The sequence below is a fragment of the Camponotus floridanus genome, unplaced genomic scaffold (assembly GCF_003227725.1).
Source record: "Camponotus floridanus strain SB8 unplaced genomic scaffold, Cflo_v7.5 scaffold23, whole genome shotgun sequence".
Classification (NCBI taxonomy): Eukaryota; Metazoa; Arthropoda; class Insecta; order Hymenoptera; family Formicidae; genus Camponotus; species Camponotus floridanus.
Window position 1 is genome coordinate 1,891,539 of NW_020229359.1, and position 22,535 is coordinate 1,914,073.

At 31.6% G+C, this 22,535-nt stretch overlaps 1 protein-coding gene across 1 annotated transcript; it reads left to right on the plus strand.

The window, feature by feature from the left end:
• The first annotated feature begins 16,285 nt into the window (after nucleotides 1–16,285).
• On the plus strand, nucleotides 16,286–19,055 carry LOC105249798 (methyltransferase-like protein 13). The gene is made up of 8 exons (XM_011255542.3): nucleotides 16,286–16,451; nucleotides 16,535–16,657; nucleotides 16,781–16,997; nucleotides 17,074–17,289; nucleotides 17,391–17,650; nucleotides 17,730–18,094; nucleotides 18,176–18,357; nucleotides 18,457–19,055. The coding sequence occupies exons 1-8, from the start codon at nucleotides 16,360–16,362 to the stop codon at nucleotides 19,003–19,005; spliced, it is 2,004 nt and encodes a 667-aa protein (XP_011253844.1). The 5' UTR covers nucleotides 16,286–16,359; the 3' UTR covers nucleotides 19,006–19,055.
• Nucleotides 19,056–22,535: the final 3,480 nt, after the last annotated feature.

A 22,535-nucleotide genomic window follows, 5' to 3' on the forward strand; every position in this document is an offset into this window, starting at 1 on the left:
AGGGTCTCTTTTTGTGAGATCCAACAATTTTTCAGGAACATTTTTCAATTTTGATTTTATCCTTTTTAATTAAAATAAATTATTTTTATACACACACATATGTACGTACACTTCTTCTTCTTTCTCTTTTCTCTTTTTTTATTATATAAAATAATAATATATAAAAAAATTAAAATCTGTTATAAGAATTATTTAGAAATCTTGTAAATTATAATTTGTTAATAAGCTCCGTCCTAGCAAGCTCCGTTAAAGCAATGTAGAATGAAATGAAGAGAAACGAAAAATACTTAATATTCACGTAAAAAATCATGCCTATGAAACTCATTATATTGAACATATAATTAAAATATAATTGAAAATATATTATATCTCTGCTGAGCGTTTATTTTGTAAAAATCAGGAAAAAAGAAGAAAAATTACTTCATAAATATGATCAATGCGAATTAATAAGAATTCGAAGTGTAACGCTATGTAACGCTGAGTAGTGATTATTTAAAAAATCAATTCATCCAAGATTTTTGTGAAATCTCAAATTCAATAACAACTTCATAAATTCTTGTTTATTGTATTTTTTTTTCACGAAGGATGTAAAAACCTGAATAAATTGTTCGAGATTACACACTTTGTATATCCAAACTCGATAAAGGAAACAAAGAAAAAAGAAAGAAAGAGAAAGAAAGAGAGAGAGGGAGAGTAGAGAAGTACGCGAGAGAAGATCCAAAAATAAACCTCTCGAGTGAATTGACTCGTAAGGGCACGTGCCCCATTGAGGTTCGCCCTTCTGCGGTTTTTGCGGGGCCCTATTGCATTGCTGTTGTCGTTGCTGCGGGCATCCTGAGAGCGCGCGGGGCGGCAAGTGTCATCGCACCCGAAAACAGCTGCTCCGACCGGCCGGGGCCCTCGGGGCCCTTTGGCAGCCGGATGCCCTCCACTTAAGACTCGCTCCCCTCTCTGTTCCCCTCCACCCTTCGCTCTCGAGTATCTGACAAATCCGATCTTCCGCAAAGCACAGCATGGCAGGGAGTAGGATGAGAAAAAACGTCGGAGAGAAAAGGAAGAGGGAAGGACAAAAGAGAGAAAGAAAAAGGAGCCCGCCGCCGCCGCCGCCGGTCGGCGAACTCTGGGCAACGGGTTGAAAGGGACGTCCGTAGGACTAATTGCGCTGATTTTTACGAGACTCGCGGATGACGAGAAACGCGCTCTTCGCTCGACTTGATGGCTCCTGTCTTGTATACAATGTTATGTTATGGAATTTATTAGAAACAGCTGGTTCTTTTTTTCATTAGTTTGTGTGTGTGCATATATATGTATTCATACAGTCCTCTATGTGTATGCAAAATGTGATAATCATTCCACATTCTTTTTCAATAATTTCGAATTATGAAAGTGATTTTTCGTTAACTAAATGTCGGGAATTTTGAATAGCTTTTAAAAATCTTACAAATTTTTCTAAATTAACTTATTGTTAAACACGAGCAAATATGATACGAAAAAAGTCTTCTACATTTAATTTAAAAAATTCTAAAATAAAAATGATAGAATTAATGAAAATGGGCAAAAATAAAATATATTTTAAAATATATTTTACTTTAATTTGATAAAAATTGTTAAACTAGAATTTTTTTAAATATATCTTCTCCGTCCAAAATATATATCGTCCTTTCCCATGAAATCTAAAGGAAATTCTAAAGCACCAAGTAATCCAAACATCAAATAATATCGAAGTCCGGTCGGTGAACCCTTCGAAGAGACACGCGTCGTTCGCAGTTGCATTAATTATATTACATTTTAATAAGCAATTAGTAAATCAAAATCATTGATTGCGATTGAGAGTATCATATCGTTAAATATCCCATAAGAGAGTGGCGTTAACGAATGTGTCCGTTGGCCGCCATATGACAGCTGACAACTTTGACTATCGCAAAAGAGGAAAAAAGATTCGTTATATAATCAGCAACGAAATAATCGGCCGCCAAGATATAACACGCAAAACATGTTTTCGATGCACTCGGGGTTAAAGACACAGCTCCGATATTTCGCTTCCTTCTAACTTCGATCTACCATCCTTTTTTTTTCTTCTTGCGCGTTCCTCGCGTTCCCTCTTGCGCCCGCCATATTTTTAGCCGTGGCGATACAGATCTCTCACGAGCTTCCTACCGCGGTCAAGGAACCCTTTGCTAAAGGCCCTAAGGGCCCACATTTCATGCGAGCATGACACCGATGCATTCTTAGCACGCGCAGTGATTTTCTCAATCCAAATTGTCCCGTCATTTGGTCCGCTCGCTCCGAAACGATTGTAACACATTTTTCTTGGTTTCTTTTATGTTTTACCAAGCACGAACGGCAAGAGAAGAAATTGTAAATAAATATCTGAACGATTCCTTTCATAGATTTCCGGTGTATTAGAGAATATCCAGCAGCTTTCTTTGAAAGCTTTTTATATTTCTAGCTACTAATTACTAACTTTGAATTATTTTTATATATTTTTTATTATTCTATTTCATGTTTGAAAATTAATATAGTGTCTATAAAATTAATTCTTTAAAAAATAAAAATTTAATATTAATATCAATATTAATATTAATTTAATATTAGTATAACTTGTAGTATTTATAAATACGATGCACAGAGAACGTATAATTTTAGTTTTGCCCTATATCTTTATATATAACAATCAATCTCTGATTAGTATTTTAAAATTCTTTAATAAATTCATTGTGATAAGAATATAATCAATTTAGAAATTTCTCATGTCACATTTCTATTTATCACAAACATATTATAATAAATTAGCTTAATAAAGAATAAGACATTTTATATCTCTTTATTTTTTGTCTTTTCTATCTTTTTTTCAGTTATAAAATATTTAAATAAAATCATCATCATTTTGCGACTCTCTTCATTTTATCCTTTTAATATATACATATATTATATGCGTTCATTTGAGCGATTTAATGCAAAAATGATTTCGCAATTCGTAGAAAAGAAATCATCGCTAGTATGATAATTGCCGATCGAATGAGTATTCCGATTAGCCCAAGATTAAATCGATGATGCATTGACAGCTTAATTATACCCTCAGACATACATATCACTCGTAATTCGATGAGTATGCCACATAGATTGCAGCGATGCACTTAGTGCATACGAGATTGTATCGCCCATCTCCTCGTATATTGAAAATATTCATTTATTCATGTAATCCATTCAAATCGCATGTATTTTTATGTGTCTTTTATCGGTCGAAATTTTAAAAATTAGCTGAGATTTGATATTTTGACAATTAATTCCAAAATGTGTGTAGTTTCGATTTTAAGAATTAAAACTATTTGTTGGAAATTTTATATAAAAGAAAGCCAGTCGGGACCGATTAATTCATTAATTTTATACAAGTTTTATACCAAATTTTACAATGCTAAATAATAACATCAATGATATGTTCGATGTTCAGTCCATAAAATAAAAAATACTACAAGAAGCTCAATAACTACAAGAATACGCCTTATTTAATGCAGAAACGATTTACACACATATTAGGACACACGCGACAATCAGAGATAGCAGCTTCCTAACATTGTATATACTGCTCTTATAAGGTCGTATTTTTCGGTTGCGTTTCGTAACAACTTAATATCGAGTCTTAATGACGAGTCACATTCTTCCTCGTAAGCGAGGAAAAAAATAAAACCAAAGGAACGACAATTGCGACGAAAAAAAGCAGATCGCCGCGCCGACAACGACGAGGCATGCGAAACGTTACGGTGCCCTTTTATTAATCCCTTTAACAACGTCGTGTGCCCGCGATTAAAGTAATTTTGCTCCCCCTACCCGATGCAATAACTCTTATATACGGCTTTATTAACTTCATTCTCTCCTCTCGTTGGCGCCCAATCCCATCCGTCAGATTTACCACGGAGCTGCTTCCGCTATTATAAAAAACGCAGATTCGCGAGATAACGGCAATAATGATAAGTGGAGTAATGACGATGCGGCGGTAAAGTGGAAATGTTGCGATGCGGTGGGAATTTTTGCGAAATTGCGAGTGCGCAAAGTTGGACGGCTCCTGATGACGATCGTGAAAGGAACAGTTTACAAGATTGCATAATGACAGGCTCGTATCAGCACCAAGGCAATTAGCGGCGCTTCTCGAAGATGTTTAGAGCAATATTTCTCTGTCTTTCCTTTTCTCTTACTTAGCAATTCGATATGCTTTGAATGTATCTCCCTCTGCGCGCCATTAACGTGATTTTTCTGCGACACTTATTCGCGATGTTGTCATGATTAGCGTAAACGAGTTTTCTGTAGCAAATATTCGCTAAACGTAATATGTAAATACGCGCGTGTAACAGGTACGATATATAATTATATCCCCATTATATATAATTATATCCCATTTCGTTATCAATAATCACATAATAAATATTATGCGATATTGAATAATAATCTTGAATCGAAATTTTACGAATTTTATTAATTAATATTTAATTTAAATGTTAATAATAAATTTAGTATTTGATTTAATTTAATTTTTTAAATTAACTATTATATCTATATGAAAAGAAATTTTGAAAAACTGTTTTGTTATTTATTTCTTTTTATAAAAAGATTATCAAAATTAATAAAAAAGAAAATAAATGAGATTTAATTTTAGTAAGCATAAATAAAAAGAGAGAATATATAATATTTCAATCGAGTCTTTTAAAGTTTCTTTTCATACATTACTAGAATTTCGCACCTTTATATAAATACAATGATTTGGAGAAAAATAATTTTATCTTGAGCTAAAACCGTGATCTTAAACCAATACTGATAAATATCAAATCTCTATTCGATCATAAAGAAGAATGCGAGAGGAGGAACACAGGCTAATTCGATGAAAGCAGATGGACTTTAAGCACGCCGACTGATAGTCGAATAAATTCAAATCAAATCACCAATCGGGAATTAATTGATGTCAGCAATAATTCCCGTGGAAAAAAAAAACGTATCCTCGATTCTCGTACGATATTCGTCTGTATAAATTACGCGTATCGCGTCTCCGTTAATTCCGTTCCGTTATCTCTTCGCCGTTTAAAGATCAATGATTACCGATCGCATATATCAGGATTATCCAAGAGGAGACCGAGGGAGATACGAGGTGAGTCGCTACTCATATCGGTGCGGTAGCAGATGGACATAAAAGTCACTCTCCGGACGCAAAAACGACGAAGGGAGTACCCGGTTTGTTACGGAGCCCCACGATTCGCGTGCTACAGAAACGCTACACCGCCCGCCGTTCAAAACGCTAACTCTCGCCCGTTGCATCGCTCCTGCCGATGCACCTGCTGATGCAACCAATAGATGCCAACGGTGCACGTGCTCTGGCGCAAACGCTACGAGGCACCGTTGGCAACCACGTGGTGCTAAAAATTTGTGTTTTGGAAATGGTATCAAGGCGCTTATGTAATTCTTCTCTCCACGAATGATAGCAAAAATCATAGAGTTCTTCAGAAGATGTATCAATATTCCTGACCGAAAATTAAGATCGAAAATTAAGATACGAAGAGAGAATTAAAACCGAAAATTAAAATCGAAAATTAAGATACGAAGAGAGAATTAAGATTCCTTTTTAACATCTGAGAGAAGTTGATTATAAATAATTTAGAATTTTATTTCATTGGATTGTTTTTATTTCTATTTCTTATCTCATTGATGTAAATATGAAAATTAAAAAATGACGTAATTTAATAAAAAGGTATTATTCAAAGGATGACAATGGGCTTCGACCTCTGTTATTTCGAAGCTTTTATTTTAGACTTCGCTGATTGCAACTAATATGAATGCAAAGGTTTTTAATAAGTCATTGCATGAGACTTTCATAATTCATAACTGTCTGTCAGTTCAACACAGCCAACGGAATATTACATGTAGCAAGCAAACACCTGTTACACAATCTTGCGTTCATTACGGTTTCATCATTCAAAATCAGCTGGCTTCTCTGACCTCGTAAATTGTCATTTTTCACGTGCGATTAAAATAAAGCTTGCTCCCATCTTCATATGTATGAATTATTTTAGCAATCGTCTGATAATCAACACATTCATACGAATATATTTGACAAAAATTTTTTTTTGAAAGCGAAGAATTAATATCGCGCTAGATGTGATTTTTTTAATTTTTAAAAATATTTATCTTTAGATGACAATACATTCTTTCGCAAAAGATTCAGCATCAAATAGGAATAAATTGTTCCTTTGAGAGAAAGGAACAATTGTCTTCCTCTTTTTTTATCAAATAATATTACTATCGCCTTGGTATGCTCCTCCGCGAGGCACACCTGTTATCTTTTCTTCGTGCGAGCCCTTACGATCTTTCGGAGCCACCCAGCGTCGCCGAAGGGCCCGCTCGCGTAAAAGACCACTCATTCATATCGATCGCGCTCTCGTCCACGCTTCTTTATCTGCCACTTTATTTTCATTATCCTGCCGCCGCCGCCACAGGAGCGTGATCAAAGCCTGGACGAAGAGGTGGAGGCTACACAACCCGCCGCCGGCCAAAGCCGATACCGATCGCAAGCACACATCGCCGCCAACAGCGACGTGTATCCCGCATAATGTGTTCGCGCGGCCACGACTGTATGACACGGCAAATAATCGTTCGTGGTGCCAGGCAGATATACTTCGAATGCCGCAGTTAGGTACACACGAGAGAGCCGATATATCAGACAGAACAAGGGTAAACAGAGCAGTCGCCGCTCTTCGTGGTTCGATTAGGAATCAGGAGACAACTCAGGAAGCCAACGGCCGTGTCGCTCGCCGTTGTTTGCGTACGTAACGTATGACCAAGTGAGGAAATTTTAAGCGATGAAATGTTAAGCTAACATTTTCCATATCGGATCTTGGCGAGAAATTGCAGACTTGCGTTCGGTCTACAAGTGATCACGATTCTCGTTCGTTTGGCCTTATTTTCAAACTTCTCATCGTAAAGACAACCGGTATAAAAATACAAAATTCTTGTAGATAAAAATTAACAACCGGATTGATTCTGGTAAAACTTATGAGTTTTTACAAATATATACATACCGTTCTATGTATTATACCTTGAGACATTGCTCAACCTCTTGGATATATATATATATATATATATATATATATATATATATATATATTCAAGGAGGAAGGACAGAGTCAACTGAAGGTATAAGACCTAGAACAGTATATATATATTTTTACATACATTTATAAAGTTGAAATTAGCGAACAGCCACATGCTTCCCCGATTACATCTTCTCCAAAGTGACATTTCAGACAGGAAAATAAACATTTTATCACTCGAATGTGATTATACGTAATTATTATACAATCGTTTATACAATCGTTTGAAATTGGTGAAAGAATAAACTTTTTTGTCATTTATACACTTTGATAAAGCATCTTATTTTGTCATGACAAATAACACGATATTGAATTTCAGGAAAATATTGAATTCATGAAAGAAATATAGTCCATTCGCTGTAGAATCTGTCATTAATGGAACATAACGCGTTTGATACAGCCTGTATATTAGATAACGATCTAGCCCTATTATATCGCTGTCATTAAATAAGCGCTCGTTACTGCTTCAGTCTTGCTTTACTCCGCTTTGCTATTTTTTCACAATCACGCAAACCGCCTGTAAAGCAGAGTAAACAGCGGCGCGACAATTCCCTGCAGCACGGATGCATTTTGATTAGGAATCAAGAGGCAGTATGGTTCGCAATATTTGCGCACGAAACGATTGCGGGCGAAAAGTACGATGCGCATTGCGATTACCGTGGTGCATATTACTCGTGATCTACACTGGTAATATGAAATAATCAATAAAGACAATCGATTTTTTTATTGAAGAATTCTATTATTATAAAAAAATGAATAAGAAAGGCACAACCACGTAGCTTGTAAATAATTATTTTAAAGCTATTTGCTGATTTGGTCGAATTTAATAAATGTTTGCACAAAGATTGCAATAATAAAAGTATTATTTTACTGACATTTTATAATCTTCTTGAATAAAAAAGAAATTATGATAAAATTGAGATTATATCATAGTTGATAATTATTTGCTTACCTCAAACTATTCTCAATAGAAAGCTGCAATTGATCATCCCATTACATTCGCCACTCATATCACCCTCGATTCTCGATTTCTTTATGACAAGGTGACGTACTGTTTTCACGGTACACTGTGTACATATCAATTATTTGATTTGTCATAGAGAGACTCGTGGGACTCGTGGGACTCGTGAGACGGGATATCCTGGCGCAATGTGTGTCAGCCCCTTTTATTAAAATTGAACCTCGATTCAACCTTATTGTCGTGTAATAGTCTCCAATATTATTCGCATTATAAAATAGACATGGCAAAATAAATTTATATGCATTTGGATTATATCTTATAAATATTTATAAATTATTTTTATCTAGAAACATAAATGTTTATCTTACAAGAATAGACAACGAATGACCATATAACACACACACACACACACACACACACACACACACACACACACACACATCATAATAGCTTTAATATATATTTATAGATTTATAGATGTTATATTATTTATAAAGTCATATAACGGAATAATGTACCGTTGTTATTTTAACCGTTTGTTATATATCTTATAGGAATCATTCTTCTGCACCTGTACCGCATGATTGTACCGCATTTTATGTTCGCGCCAATGATTGAAGATAAAAATAAGATGCTTTTTCCCCTGCCGTGATAAAAGTTTTAATTACTCGAGACATGCGAAAGATACTTCCGGTTTATCGTAAAAACAATCGAAAGCAATCACACATTTTTCCTACAAAAAATATATATCTTACAATATTATTTAAAAAATCTTGTTTTTTCCATACAACAAAAATTAATAATGTAAAATAATTTATGATACATTATCAATAATATAAAAGCAAGTTATTAAATCTACTATTACTACTATTTAATAGTACTATTTATTAGTACTATTTATCTATTTAAAACAATTAATCTTTATGCCCTCGAGTTGCAGTTAAAAGACATGCATACGCTATTTCTGAGCAATTGATTCGATATCCGTAACGCTACACATATCGGTCTAGCAGCAATATTTCGCTTTATTCCAGCGATGTACAATCCGTCACACGTAGTAGGCCCCATCAAGGAAATTAATAAAGCCCGATAAGTGATCGTTCTCGTGTCTATACTACTCGCTCGATAGCAGCTCATCTCGACACCCCTCGTCACCCGGCCACCCCTCGTCGACGATAATCTGCTTCTTTTAATCATATTGCGCAAGCACACGTCGCTCCCAGAATGAGAAACTGACGGACGGCGTTTGTAATCTCCATTATCGTTATGCGCGACGCGGCAAACTTTGCGACAGGGTTTCCCACCTCACATTCAGCGATTTCCAAGAAAAATTTCAATCGAGGCCCATCGCCGGGATCGCTTTCGCGTTGATGAGCCGCGCGCGATGTACAGGTGCACGCCTCGTAATAAAATTATATATCACGTGAAAGTAATACGTATATGTGTATATAAATAATACGCGCGAGCGACGCGATTATTACGCGCAATGCATACAAGCTTCATACGAATATATGTCTATATTTAGCGGAAATGTAATATAACATAGAAGTACATGTCAAAGATATAATATATCCGAGTGATAATGAGAATTGATCGTTTTCGAACTTACTTGTCAGTATCACGCATTAATATAGTTGATTTGTTGAAATATGTATGATTTCGTATCGTACTTTTCAGATTTTTTAATAATTGTAAAATTAAAAAAAAAGAATATCCTGTATAAATGTTTTTAAAAATTCATATAATATGAAATAAATAACAAACTTTTTTCCTTTATTGAATTGTACACTGAGAAAAATCGTTTGATTGTACCAACAAGACGTATATGATAGAAAACATTTTGATTAAACTAATTGTAAACAGGATGAAGCTGCCATAATAAGACTCGATTTTTTATTAACTAGAACATTTCATAGATTTTACTATAAGGACTTTACTATAAGATTAGTATTTTCTAATTGAATCTGTCTAATTGAAAACTTCTTGTTATGTTAATTAAACATGAATATAGTGATGCCATTTTTTTTAAATTTAAAATCAAGAAAATTTGATAAATTTAACAGGAAGAGAAATTAATAATATTCATCTGATTATTCCTAAAGGAATTCTGATTTGTCCATTTTCTAATAGACATACTGGTTGAATATACCAGATTTCTAATTAATGCAACGAGATTTTTTCTCAGTGTAAGTAACGTTAACAAAATATTTAAAGTTTCATTAGAAAAAATACTAAAAAAAAGTTAGGAAGAAAATTGACATAAAATTATCATTTAAAAAATTCTAAAAAAAAGTTAGAAAGAAAATTGACATAAAGTTATCATTCAAAAAATTCTAAATCTATTAAAAAATTCGTAAATAAATCCGTAGATTACATGGTTATAAATGAAGATTATTTGAATCTAATAGATTTTGATGATTAGTAATAATTTTTGAATGAAATTATTGATATAACAATAATTTTGAGAAATTAATAAAGTATAAGGAATTCTAATTCGTCCATTTTCCAACAGACATACTGATTAAATTTACGAAATTTCTAATTAATACAACTCTTTTTTCAGTAAGTAATGTTAACAGAATATTTAAAGCTTCTTTAGAAAAGATACTTGGTAAAAAAAAAGTTAGGAACGATTAATAAACCGCGGGCGCATTATGTTAATTATACATATCAATCGAATGAAAAATCGTACGATTAATATGCTATCAACTAATAAAAACAAGAATAGTAAAAATTCTTTTTAAATCATTTTTCGCATTTATCAAGGCATCGCACAAGCTTGCGACATAATAAATAACACGAGGTACTTTATAGGTATACGAGAAGTCTCGCGTCAATTGCCACTTCCATTAATTCTGCGATCAATGTGTATGTATGTGTGTTCCTAGAAAGACATAAATTCATTCGAATCGTTTCAATGAGCAAAGCTCGAAGAATTTAGATAAATTTGAATGATTTACCGAATCGCACTAATAATTCAGTCAAAAATTCGACATCGACATTTTCGACTGCGCATATATTTTCTCTTCTCTCTTCGTTTTAATATCGGCGACTTTTGAGCGAATAATGATTCTCATAAAAAATGCAAATGATGCCTGTCCTCGAACAAATTCGAAAACCCAGTAACCGCGTTTAAGCCTCGCAAAATTACACGGTGCGTCGAGATATCTGCGTCTCGAGACGTCAATCAGCACATTCTCGAAAAGAAGATGCTCCGAAATCACGAGGTGAATTAAACCATTTACTAGCTGTATTTGTATAGATTTGTTCAGTATAAATGTGTACTTTAATTACAAAATATTGTTGCACATTAATGTTAGAAAATTGATTAAAGTAAATTAAAAAAATTTATTAGAAATATAGATTTATATATTTTCTGCTTAGATGCTCACACAAAACTCAAAAACTTAATCAATAATCTTGTACAATTAGCTGTTAAACATTAACTTCTTAAATTTTCGTAATAAAATATGTCAATCTTATGTCAAACTTCTGATGCCATTGCCACATATATCTAATACCTGATGTACAAGATATAAATACTTGTAAATACATTAGCAATTCCATAAATTTGAGCAATGACTTATAGAATAATCGTGATTTATATCTTATAATATAACGATAAATTTTTTTGATACACATTGATGTCGTTATTAAGTCCTTCGTGGATTACGGACGTATTTCTGGTCTCATATATATACATATGTATATGTCGCATTTATGTCTTCTGAATGTATCTCACGCCCCTCTATCTCACCTGATGTTTTTCTTACTTCCGTGTCATTTCACGTATACATATATACGAATATCTGTAAACTATTGATTCACACTTTCGCGTCAATTACACGTACATGCTCTCATTTCGGTTGTTTTCGTATTCCGTTTTCACCTCATTCTCCATCAAAAATTAAGAACGATTAAAATGTACTTTGTCGAATAATACGTGTACAATGTATAAAAAGTCATATGTATCTCATGAAAGCAGATTCTTTTTATGTGTAACGAGTTTGCGATAGCTTAACGATGATTCGGTAAAGCATTATTTTTTCAGAAATTTATTTAACATTAATTATTTTAATAGCTAAAAAATTAACTTATATATTTATTTGTATAATCGGTGCATTTGCATATCATGATAAATGTTCATTTATTTATTTCGCTATTGCGTAATGTAAACGTTACTGATGTAAATGTTATCGAGCTGTTGATAGTTTCCTCGTGAAGTCACTTCTCATTATTTTTTCAAAGTACTATCTAATAATGGTAAAGTTGCTGTAGAAGAAAAAATATTTTCCACGTCAGTACAAAATATTATAGTTGATATACAGTCGTAAACTCGATCTTGTCTTGCTATCATAGCATTCTATAAAATATTCTCAACGTAATTAATATACAAATATCGAGCAATTTAATGTTAAAATATCACATGGCAGACATGTGGGTGTCGAAAGATGTCTATTAATTTATAGATTGTTATCTATTAATTTGATTTTCCACAAATATTGAGAAATTTGACGGATAATATAATGAGTATAACAAATCAAATAAGGAACTGAAGCGGTGCCATTCAATTTCGAAACATGATTCACGCAATATGAATTCAATTCGCGAACTCGACGTACAAAATAATGATAGACTCCGTGCAACTTTAAATAGCGCCAATTTCTGACTTACAAAAATACATTACAAACTTGCATGCAACCTATGGATAACACTTTCGCTGCAATTATCGTGAAATTTTCGTGAAACTTTTATGCACATTTGCTTTATTTGCGCGCACGCTTGTTTGTGTCTCTTTCGGAAAGCGGTGGATAAAACGCGCGCGAATTATATCGCGCAAAACGTCAATGCACACCTGACTTCTGCGTGATGCAAATTGCTCGCGTTGCAGCTAATTTCCCAACGGGAATCAATGGCAACACCTGTGGGGCAATTTCTGATACTTCCGACGTTAGCTCTCAAATGATAGAACGCGTGAAACTTAATTAATTGTAAATTGTTTCGTAATCTAATACATTAAAATCGCGCATATATTTTCTGTATTTAATTATTTAAGAGATACGTACAGGTTTTCGTGTGCATTTTTTGTTTTTCTCGCGCTTTGTTTTTCATTTAAAAAATTTCAAGATGTTTATTTTTAAAGATGAGTATGATAATTTTGATTGTTTTAAGGAGAAGAAAATAAAAAAAAACACATAAAGATAAGTGACTATGCAAATTATACGAGCCCTTAATGATATGAGGCATCTCAAATGGGGACAATGATACAAATGAATTAAGAAGAAAGGACTGGTTATCAGAACTGGTCGACATGACAGTTTTAATAAAAACACTCCTCTAACGCGATTATCTTACAATGGCTACGATCTTATCAATTTGCACCATCATTCTTGTTTATTCTGTTCAGAGAATTCTCGATTCGTCAAACATATTTGAGCTTCTTTTAAATTCTTTGAAAGCATATTAATGTGTTGAAAAATTCACGCTATAATCATCGAAAAATTGAAACCAGAAAAGTTATAGCTGGTAAGTTAAAGTTTAATTAATTTTTACTAAATATTAAATATAATTGTACAATAGATATATTTTATTTGTAAACTGAATATTGTGAGAGATTTATATATATAAATATTACTTGCAAAATATTTATATTATGAATATTTAATATTGCTTATATTTATTATAACATCAAATTTTTTTTTTTTTTTAAAGAAAGATTAAAAAACAATATAATTAATCTTTTAATAATTCTCCTACTGTAGTGGAATATTTATTTTTTACATTTTACATATTTTTATTTTTTCAGATTGTTCGTAATTAAACTTTGAATATCAACAATTGCATTTTTATACAATAAATACGAACTTATTTTTTCTTAATTGTAATTACAGAAAATATCAAACATTAATTCTGGATTGAAAGACTTATTCATTAAAACTTTACTCCCACTTATGCAATGTATAATATTGGAGAATAGCAGCCAGCATGAAAAATCGAGAGCATTATAAAAAAAATTTGAAAATTGTTAAAATTGAAAGACAATGGAATATTTTTTTTATAAATACGAGATATCGATCTAATACTAATACTAATAGATAATAATATGCGGTATACAAATATAAACGAGCAATGGTTCCGTTGAACCGTCGTCCTCGTCGCGCATATTATCGCGTATTCCCTGTGCGACATTAACAAAGTGACGTCGACACATCGCGCAGAATTATAACGTATACCACGTGGCAAGAAACGAGGAGAGTGTATTCTCCGGTGTACCGTCAATAAAGCCGTCGCGCAATAATTATCGTTGCCGGCAGAGCGTCTCGAGGGGCGTCATTAGGCGACAACGTCGCATATCGCGGCTTTTAATGTTTCACAAACGCTTTTCAGGTACGACGACGAAGACGACGATGTACGGCATCGCTTTATCGCACGTCGTCAACCACGTATTAACGAAGAGCGCTCGTGTGATACGCGTACACGTGTTCCGAGGAAGACTTATACGATCGAGTTATTTCGATATGAAAGCTGAAACGGCGATATGCATTGTTATGTGTCACGTTTTCTGCCATAGCGGAAAAATTATCGAGCACAAGCGATACAGATAATGATAAAAAGTTCTACTTTTTTTTCACGGAGATCACTCTTGTTCCTTTTTTTTTATAGATACGCTTTTTTATATTACGCTATTTCGATCGTGTACATCGCTCTTTCTTTTATTATGCTCGGGAGAAATTTATACGATAATATAATACGACTTCTTTAATTCAATACATATTCTGGGTAAAAATCGTGTTGGAAAATTGAAAAAAATGTGTAGGAAAAGTATATGTTTTATCAACATTAGACACATGATAAAAAAAATATAACAAATATAAAATAAATTAAGTCTGCACCGACGAGATAATGTCTAATAGATGAAATAATACGTCAATAATGTCAGTCTGAGATATTACCACATGCAATCATATTGTTTTCTTTAAGGAAAAATATTTGCATTTTAAATATTATATATATGTATTTTATATATTTATTTTTACCTATTATATAAAATATATATTTTTATATTACATATATATATATATATATATATATATATATATATATGTATTTTATATGTATATAATTTTTTATTAATTAATAAATTAATAAGTAAATTAATTAATAAATTTGGATAATAATCATTTAAATATCCATTTAAATATTCATTTATATTATATAAATACATACACAAAAATTGCTTTCTTTGTACATGTATCTTTGTGTATTGTAATCTTTCTTAGACTTTACATTATTGAACTTCTGAAACCTCAAAAGAAAGATCGTGATGTCGAATGATAATTCGAATGATTGACGCTTTCACTGCAGTTGAAAGATACTGAATACTCTTATAAATCGCATCACGATCTGTCGCAAAAACGACTGGACATCAGGTAGATTCGACTAACATGGTGGTGAAAGTAAGAGACCAAAAAAACGCCCAAAAATTATACATATATATAGTTAAATAAAATTAGCGTTATTTCTTCCATTAGATTTCAATAGTATTGCGTACATTTAAATCGCAAGCGGGTAAATCAAATGTCACTTTTAATCGAGATATTCATACGTTCTAGTGAAAAATGATCCAAATAATTTGCAAAGAAATTAGCTACCTATGTGAATTATATGCATGTTCACACATAAATTTAAATATATGCTATACGTTTAATCTACATGCAATATATGTCGGACAAATGTAAGAAAAAAAATAATCTAGCTAAGTTATATTGTTTATACGAAAAATATAAACGAGATATAATTCCTTTAATAATATGAACATTATTGTACTTACTTTGATGTGATCCATTTTGAATTTCCATTGGCGCCTTTCGCGTCTTCTTCTAGAACTAGAAAAACCAATGAAATTATTTTCGCGGCGAAATTTATGTTATAATACACGAAGGTTGTTCAGCTATCAATGATATAGCGTGATAAGAAAATGAGAAACTTACATTTGATGATGAGATTAGCGGGGATTCAAATCCTGCTCGACAAGAACTCGATCAGACTCGACTCTCGGGAAACCGGAAATGAAGCACTTGACGGAAATGCAGAGACATCTAGCGGAGACACAAATCACTAGATTTCGTCGGAATTAGTTCGCGTTACCTTACACAGATGTCGTGATTGTTTTGTTCCTGGTCCTAAACGCGTCCGCTGAAGCGGGATGGCCGCTCTCAGGTTTTTCTCTGATCTTATGTATTGCGTTAACTACTAATGTAAAACATGAATCTTTTGCCAAAAACGCACGAAGAATTCAGTCACGCGGATTATTGGAACATATTCTTCAAAAGACGTGGCAAGAAAGCGTTTGAATGGTATAAATTCTTTCATTACATTGTTGACAATCCTTTGTATATAATTACAACTTATTACACTCTCTATTTCTGTCTGGTTTCAGGTATGGTGAATATCCTGAATTTTGCGAAATACTTTTAAAGTATATCAAAATAAAGGATGATATTTTGATTGTCGGTTGTGGAAATTCCACACTGAGTATGTCATTGTATGATGTTGGTTACAGGTAAATCTTATATATTTTGTAATGCATATATATATATATATATATGTATACGATCACAATATTTTCTTAAATCAACTGATTCATATAAATTGATATTAATATTGTAAATGTTGATTTTTACAGAAATATTATTAATATTGATATATCACATATTGTTATTAGACAAATGCGTGATATAAATAATAATACAAGACCAAACTTAATATATGAACATATGGATGCCACCAAAATGACGTATCCTGATGAAAAGTTCAGTGTAATTCTCGACAAAGGTACATTGGATGCTCTAATGCCAGATGCCAAAGAAACAACTATATCTACAATAGATAAATATTTTAAAGTGAGCTTTTGATTGCCAAAGGAGAGGGAACATCTTGTAATTTTTGTTGTTTTAACAAGTAAAATTTCTGCTTTAGGAGATCACACGAGTGTTACGAAATGGTGGCAGGTATATCTGTATATCGTTGCTGCAGGAGCACATCCTGCGAAAGCTTTTATCTTATTTTCCTTCTTCGGGATTCATGTTTCGCATATCACGATGCCATGAAGCTGAATCAAAACCACGTTTAGAGGGCAATATGATACCAATTTTTATGGTCATTGCTACAAAATTCACTAAATTATCTCAGACCGTATGTAATAAAAGTATTAAAATTTGTCGTATTGTCATCTTAGCCTTAGTCTAGGGTGAGTAGGTTATCGAACTCATTTTTGTAGATTGTAATTTCGATAGGTTCTTGAATTAGCATTGGTCAATGGTCCGCCTGAACGATTATCTTCAATGGATGATATGATATCTGCGATATTGTCCGTACAACAATCTGCATTGGTGTGCAGCAGTCTTTACAGGAGAACCGTTGCCGATGTGAGAGAAATATCGTTGGATCTTCATCGTCTAAGTGACAAACATCCAAGATACACTGTTTATGTTCTCGATCAACCACGTATACGCGAAGCAAAAACGTATGCAGCTTTCATCGTCCCACAGGGAAAGTACGTTTGACTTTTCGTATGTAAATTTGTCGACTGACTGTAAATTATACTATGCCTATAATTATTCTTTTCTTAACAGAGAAATGGACTGGTTGTTCAGTACGAGGGAAGGACGACAGCAAGTTCTAAAGAGTGCGCAATATGATAGACTTGCGATAATTACTTTACGCAGAGAACATAAATTCGAAAGTTGGAACGCTGTGAAGGCCGAGTTAGAAGACTGCGTATGTAATCTAGCACCGGCCGGTTTATGTAGTAAGCTTGATATTCCCTTTTTGTCTCTGGGTTCTGATGTTGGAGCTCGAACCATCTGTTATGAAGGGAAAAGCGACATTAGTGGATCGTTCGTTGTGGAAGAAGTGGAGAAGGATGGTTACGAATTCAGGCGCCTTGTATTTCTGAACAATCCATATGTTATTCAGAGTGAAGCTAGATTGAAAGAAGGTATTATGCTTTACAATAAATTCGAAAATTCTACAATTATTATAATAATGATTGTATAAGCGGTAACATTATTATTTATAGCAAAGTCTAGACGTGGTAAAACGAAAAAAATTGCCGATCCTGGATTTTTAGCTTGTGAACATCACATTCATATGAGCGCTGGCGTAAATGCAGTAATAGATATAAAAGAACAACAGGAGATTATGATTATAGGACTTGGTGGCGGTGGTCTTTGCATGTTCTTACATCATTGCTTCCCCAAAGTATGTATCTTCACAGAATTTATTGTCAAATTATGGAACGTTACATATTTAAGAAATTTGAATGTATTTTTTTCGTAAATCGAAATTTTTTTCTTTCAGTTAAAAATTACTGCAGTTGAAATTGACAATGCGATGTTAAAAGTGGCTACCGAATACTTCAATCTTATTCTTGATGACAGGATGAAAGTAGAAATCGCAGATGGAATTCGATTTATTAAAGATGCCGCTGCATGTGAGAAAAAGTATAAGGCCATACTTTTTGATATTGATAGTAAGGATACTACGATCGGAATGAGTTGTCCACCTAAACAATTTCTCGAATTATCGGTACTGAAAGCAGTTGCAGCATGCTTAACGGAGAACGGTCTTTTTATCTTGAATCTGGTCAGCAGAGATAAGAATTTAAAACAGAAAGCGAAGGATGACCTGAACTCGGTATTTCAATCGCTCTCCTGTTACGCTATTCAAGATGAAGTAAACGAGATCGTTATGTGCTCTATAGAGAAACATGATTCAAAAGAATGGAGAAACAAACTCAAACTTGCTACTACAAGCTTGAACGAGCAAGCGGCTGCAAGAAAATTATCTTCTTTCAAGGAAGCTTTTAATATCTCTACACTTTTAGAAAGCTTATCAATAGAATCCTAATATTATTTTGTATAAATATATATCTTTCCTTCATAATAAATAAAATTAAACATGCAATTTTAATATATTTTAATTTTAGTTTAATATTTTAGTTTAATATATTTTAAATTATATATATATCTTTTATATATATATATATATATATATATATATATATATATATAATATATTTATCTTTTCTATTTTTATCACACATTTATATATATATATATATATATATATATATATATATATATATATTTTAGTATATTTATCCTATTAATATATATGTACAATTAATTTATTTTATTTAGATATATTGACACATAGAAAAAATGTTAGTATTGAACTCGTAGCATTCTTATTTCCATATCAAAACGATCTTTTTGATGGATAGTATTTACAGATTGTTTCTAAAACTCATGTTAGTTGGCATAAATTAAGGAAAAGTCATTTTATGTAATTGTACATGTGATTATACAGTGAATTTTTTGGCAACTTTATTCTTCCAGTAATTCATTACGCAATATGCATTACCTTTGTATTTACAAACTTTCGATTTAATTATAAGCAATTAAAATTCAGGCGTATAAGTAACAGTCATAATAATTGACTAAACATTCAACAATAGGCAAACAATCTTATGTATACATATATTCTTTTGTACATACATATGTATGTATATTTTCTGCATTTTCATACATCTTTCCCTAATATACAAGATGTCCCATGATTCAAAGTTCATATAAGCGCATATTATTGAAATCATTTAGAGCATATTATTGAAATTATTTAATAAACATATGCCTGTTAAATGCTTCCTAACAGAACTACAACCATTGATGAGAATATTTTCTGTCAGTATAATTGTTTATCTTACCCCTGAACTTTTTTGGGGGGCATATGAAGCTCTAAATGACTTCAATAGTTTGCCTTTAATATATGGATCTGAGACACCTTATAAGTATAATGACAATAAATCATTTGAGAATACTTCAAATATTCATTTCAATATATTAGAAATTTATCCTAAAATACAGGAACATGTATATAGCAAATAAATATTTAAAAATGTATAAATAAACAGAAATATTCACGAATTTTCATTGTATGACACAATATATTTATAAAAGATATTTATCGCATACAATTAAAAAGTCTAATCTTTAAAAGTCTAAATAAAATTTATTTATCCTTCTTTTTCATGTATCGCAATTACGATTAATAAATTAATATTCAAAATGTAAATACGAAAAATATTTGTCTGAGCGACTAAATTTTTTTAATGCATTAATGATAAGTATCTTTATTTTATATGACTGTTTTACAAATGTTGGAAATGAAGTTTAACACATTCTCTGTTTTTCTACAAAATCAAAGTTTTTAGAAAGATAGAGAAACGGTTAATCTTTCATTTTTTAATTTATATATATATACACATATGTAACTTTATATAGGAACATAAGTCCATAATAATATAATTACATATGTATGTGTGTAATATAATTACATATGTGTACCTCGATATTGATTTTACTTGCTCTACAGTATATTTTATATTTACATTTTCTTAAACATGCCTATCTAGAAATTCGCTCAAACATTTGTGGCATCAAATTTGTAATCACTCATACGTTAATAAAATAATTAAAATATTATATATCGTACTACGGATTTTCTTTCTGAAGAAAATTAATATTTTATTACAATATAACTAATAGAACACTTCGCAATTATAGACTAGCATAAGATAATTGCACGAAAATAACGTAGCTCGATTTATTAAATCCTTTTTACGTTATAGCAATATGATAGATAATATACATAGTAAAACTATAAAAAGCTTTGACTTATCGATTAGCATTATATTTAATAATTAAATTATATGTATATGAATACATTATAAACAATTTTCATCGTAATTATATATACACGAACGAAAATTTATTATATTAAGTAAATTTTACTAATTGTTAATAAACTATATGTAATGTTTCTATGTCGTGATATTTAAGTATTTAATTATTTTGTTCGTGAAATAATTGTACTAATTTTTTTTTAAATGACTGTGTTAAATATTTTTTAAATATTCTTTTAATGTATAATGCATAAAAAAAATATGTAGAAAATTGTATTAAATTCAGTCCTGCAATCTAATATTAAAGTGAAAGTAAAACACATCTTATTAAAAGTTTAATTTCACAATTTTACTCTCTTATTAGATTAATATATAAATATATTTTTAAATATTGTAGATAGTTTTAAGTGTATATATATATATATATATATATATATATATATATATATATATATACATACATACACACATACAGGGTAGATTATTTTAATTAATACACGCGAATAGCTCAGAAACACTGAGTTAAATCGAAAAATGTTTCAGACATAAATTGTATGGCTTGAAGGGGGAGATCACTTTTATGCACAAAATAATGTGAGGAATTAATTAGTGTAAAGAAAAAATATGTAATTATTAATTGCAAATTACATATTTTTTTCCGACACAATTATGCGTTTTCTTTACATCAATCGATTTCTCACGTTATTGTGTGCATAAAAATATTAAGATAAGATAATCGAAAAATAAATATTTTACAAGATATTTTACGGTTTATGTAAAATTAAGAAATTATTTCAAGCCCCATAACGCGAAAAGTACTCAAACCAACGGTATCATCTTATGTCTCTCATACAACTTATGTCTGAAACATTTTTCGATTTAACGCAGTTCTGAGATATTCGCGTGTGTTAATTAAAATGGTCTATCCTGTATATATACACATATGTGTGTGATGTATTTTGTCATAATATATATTATAGCATTTTCGAATGGTTCAATTACAGACATTATATTCTTCAGAGACTGAATGAAGAATGGCTGTAATTGGTCAATGATGTTTATTAGTAATCTATCTCAGAGTGATTAATCCGTACAATTTGAAAATGCCATTAGATTGCGATGCGTACTTTTGAATTAAATTAGGCAAAGAAAAATAGATATCATGATGATAATAAAAAATAAGACATCTTTTTTAAAACCGAGCTTCGCATTTTCGTTAATTATTCTATAGACATTCACACATTCATATCATAAAAACTATAAAACTCGCAATTATTATGACAATGATAATTCCATTCAGTAGCAGAAATTATGATGAAAGTGCTAAAGTATTTTTCTCAATATCATATCGCGTATAAATAGTCATTAGTGATGTACGCGCGTAACGATAACTCTTATACATATATAGAAAATATATTTTTACTAAAAGCTCTCACAAAAAAGCTCGAGCATTATCCAAGCATACCAACATGTATATATGTATATAAGTTTCACATACATTTCTATCAGTATTTATATCTAAATGCACGTTAAGTAATAGGACACGAGTAAAGTTTAAGTCTGGATTCACTTACTCCTCCTTGTTTCTCATTTTCTCATTTTGTATTCTTCTCTCTTTCTCGTTTTCTATTCTTTTTTTATATTCACCCTCGTCTTTTTGTTCTCTCGTTTCTCCTCTTAGAAGGATTTTATC

Coding starts and splice junctions, on each gene's coding strand:
- LOC105249798 (XM_011255542.3), top strand. CDS start 16,360: ATGAATCTTTTGCCAAAAACGCACGAAGAATTCAGTCACGCGGATTAT. Junction 16,998..17,073: donor CAATAGATAAATATTTTAAA/GTGAGCTTTTGA, acceptor TTTCTGCTTTAG/GAGATCACACGAGTGTTACG. Junction 18,095..18,175: donor TGAAGCTAGATTGAAAGAAG/GTATTATGCTTT, acceptor TATTATTTATAG/CAAAGTCTAGACGTGGTAAA.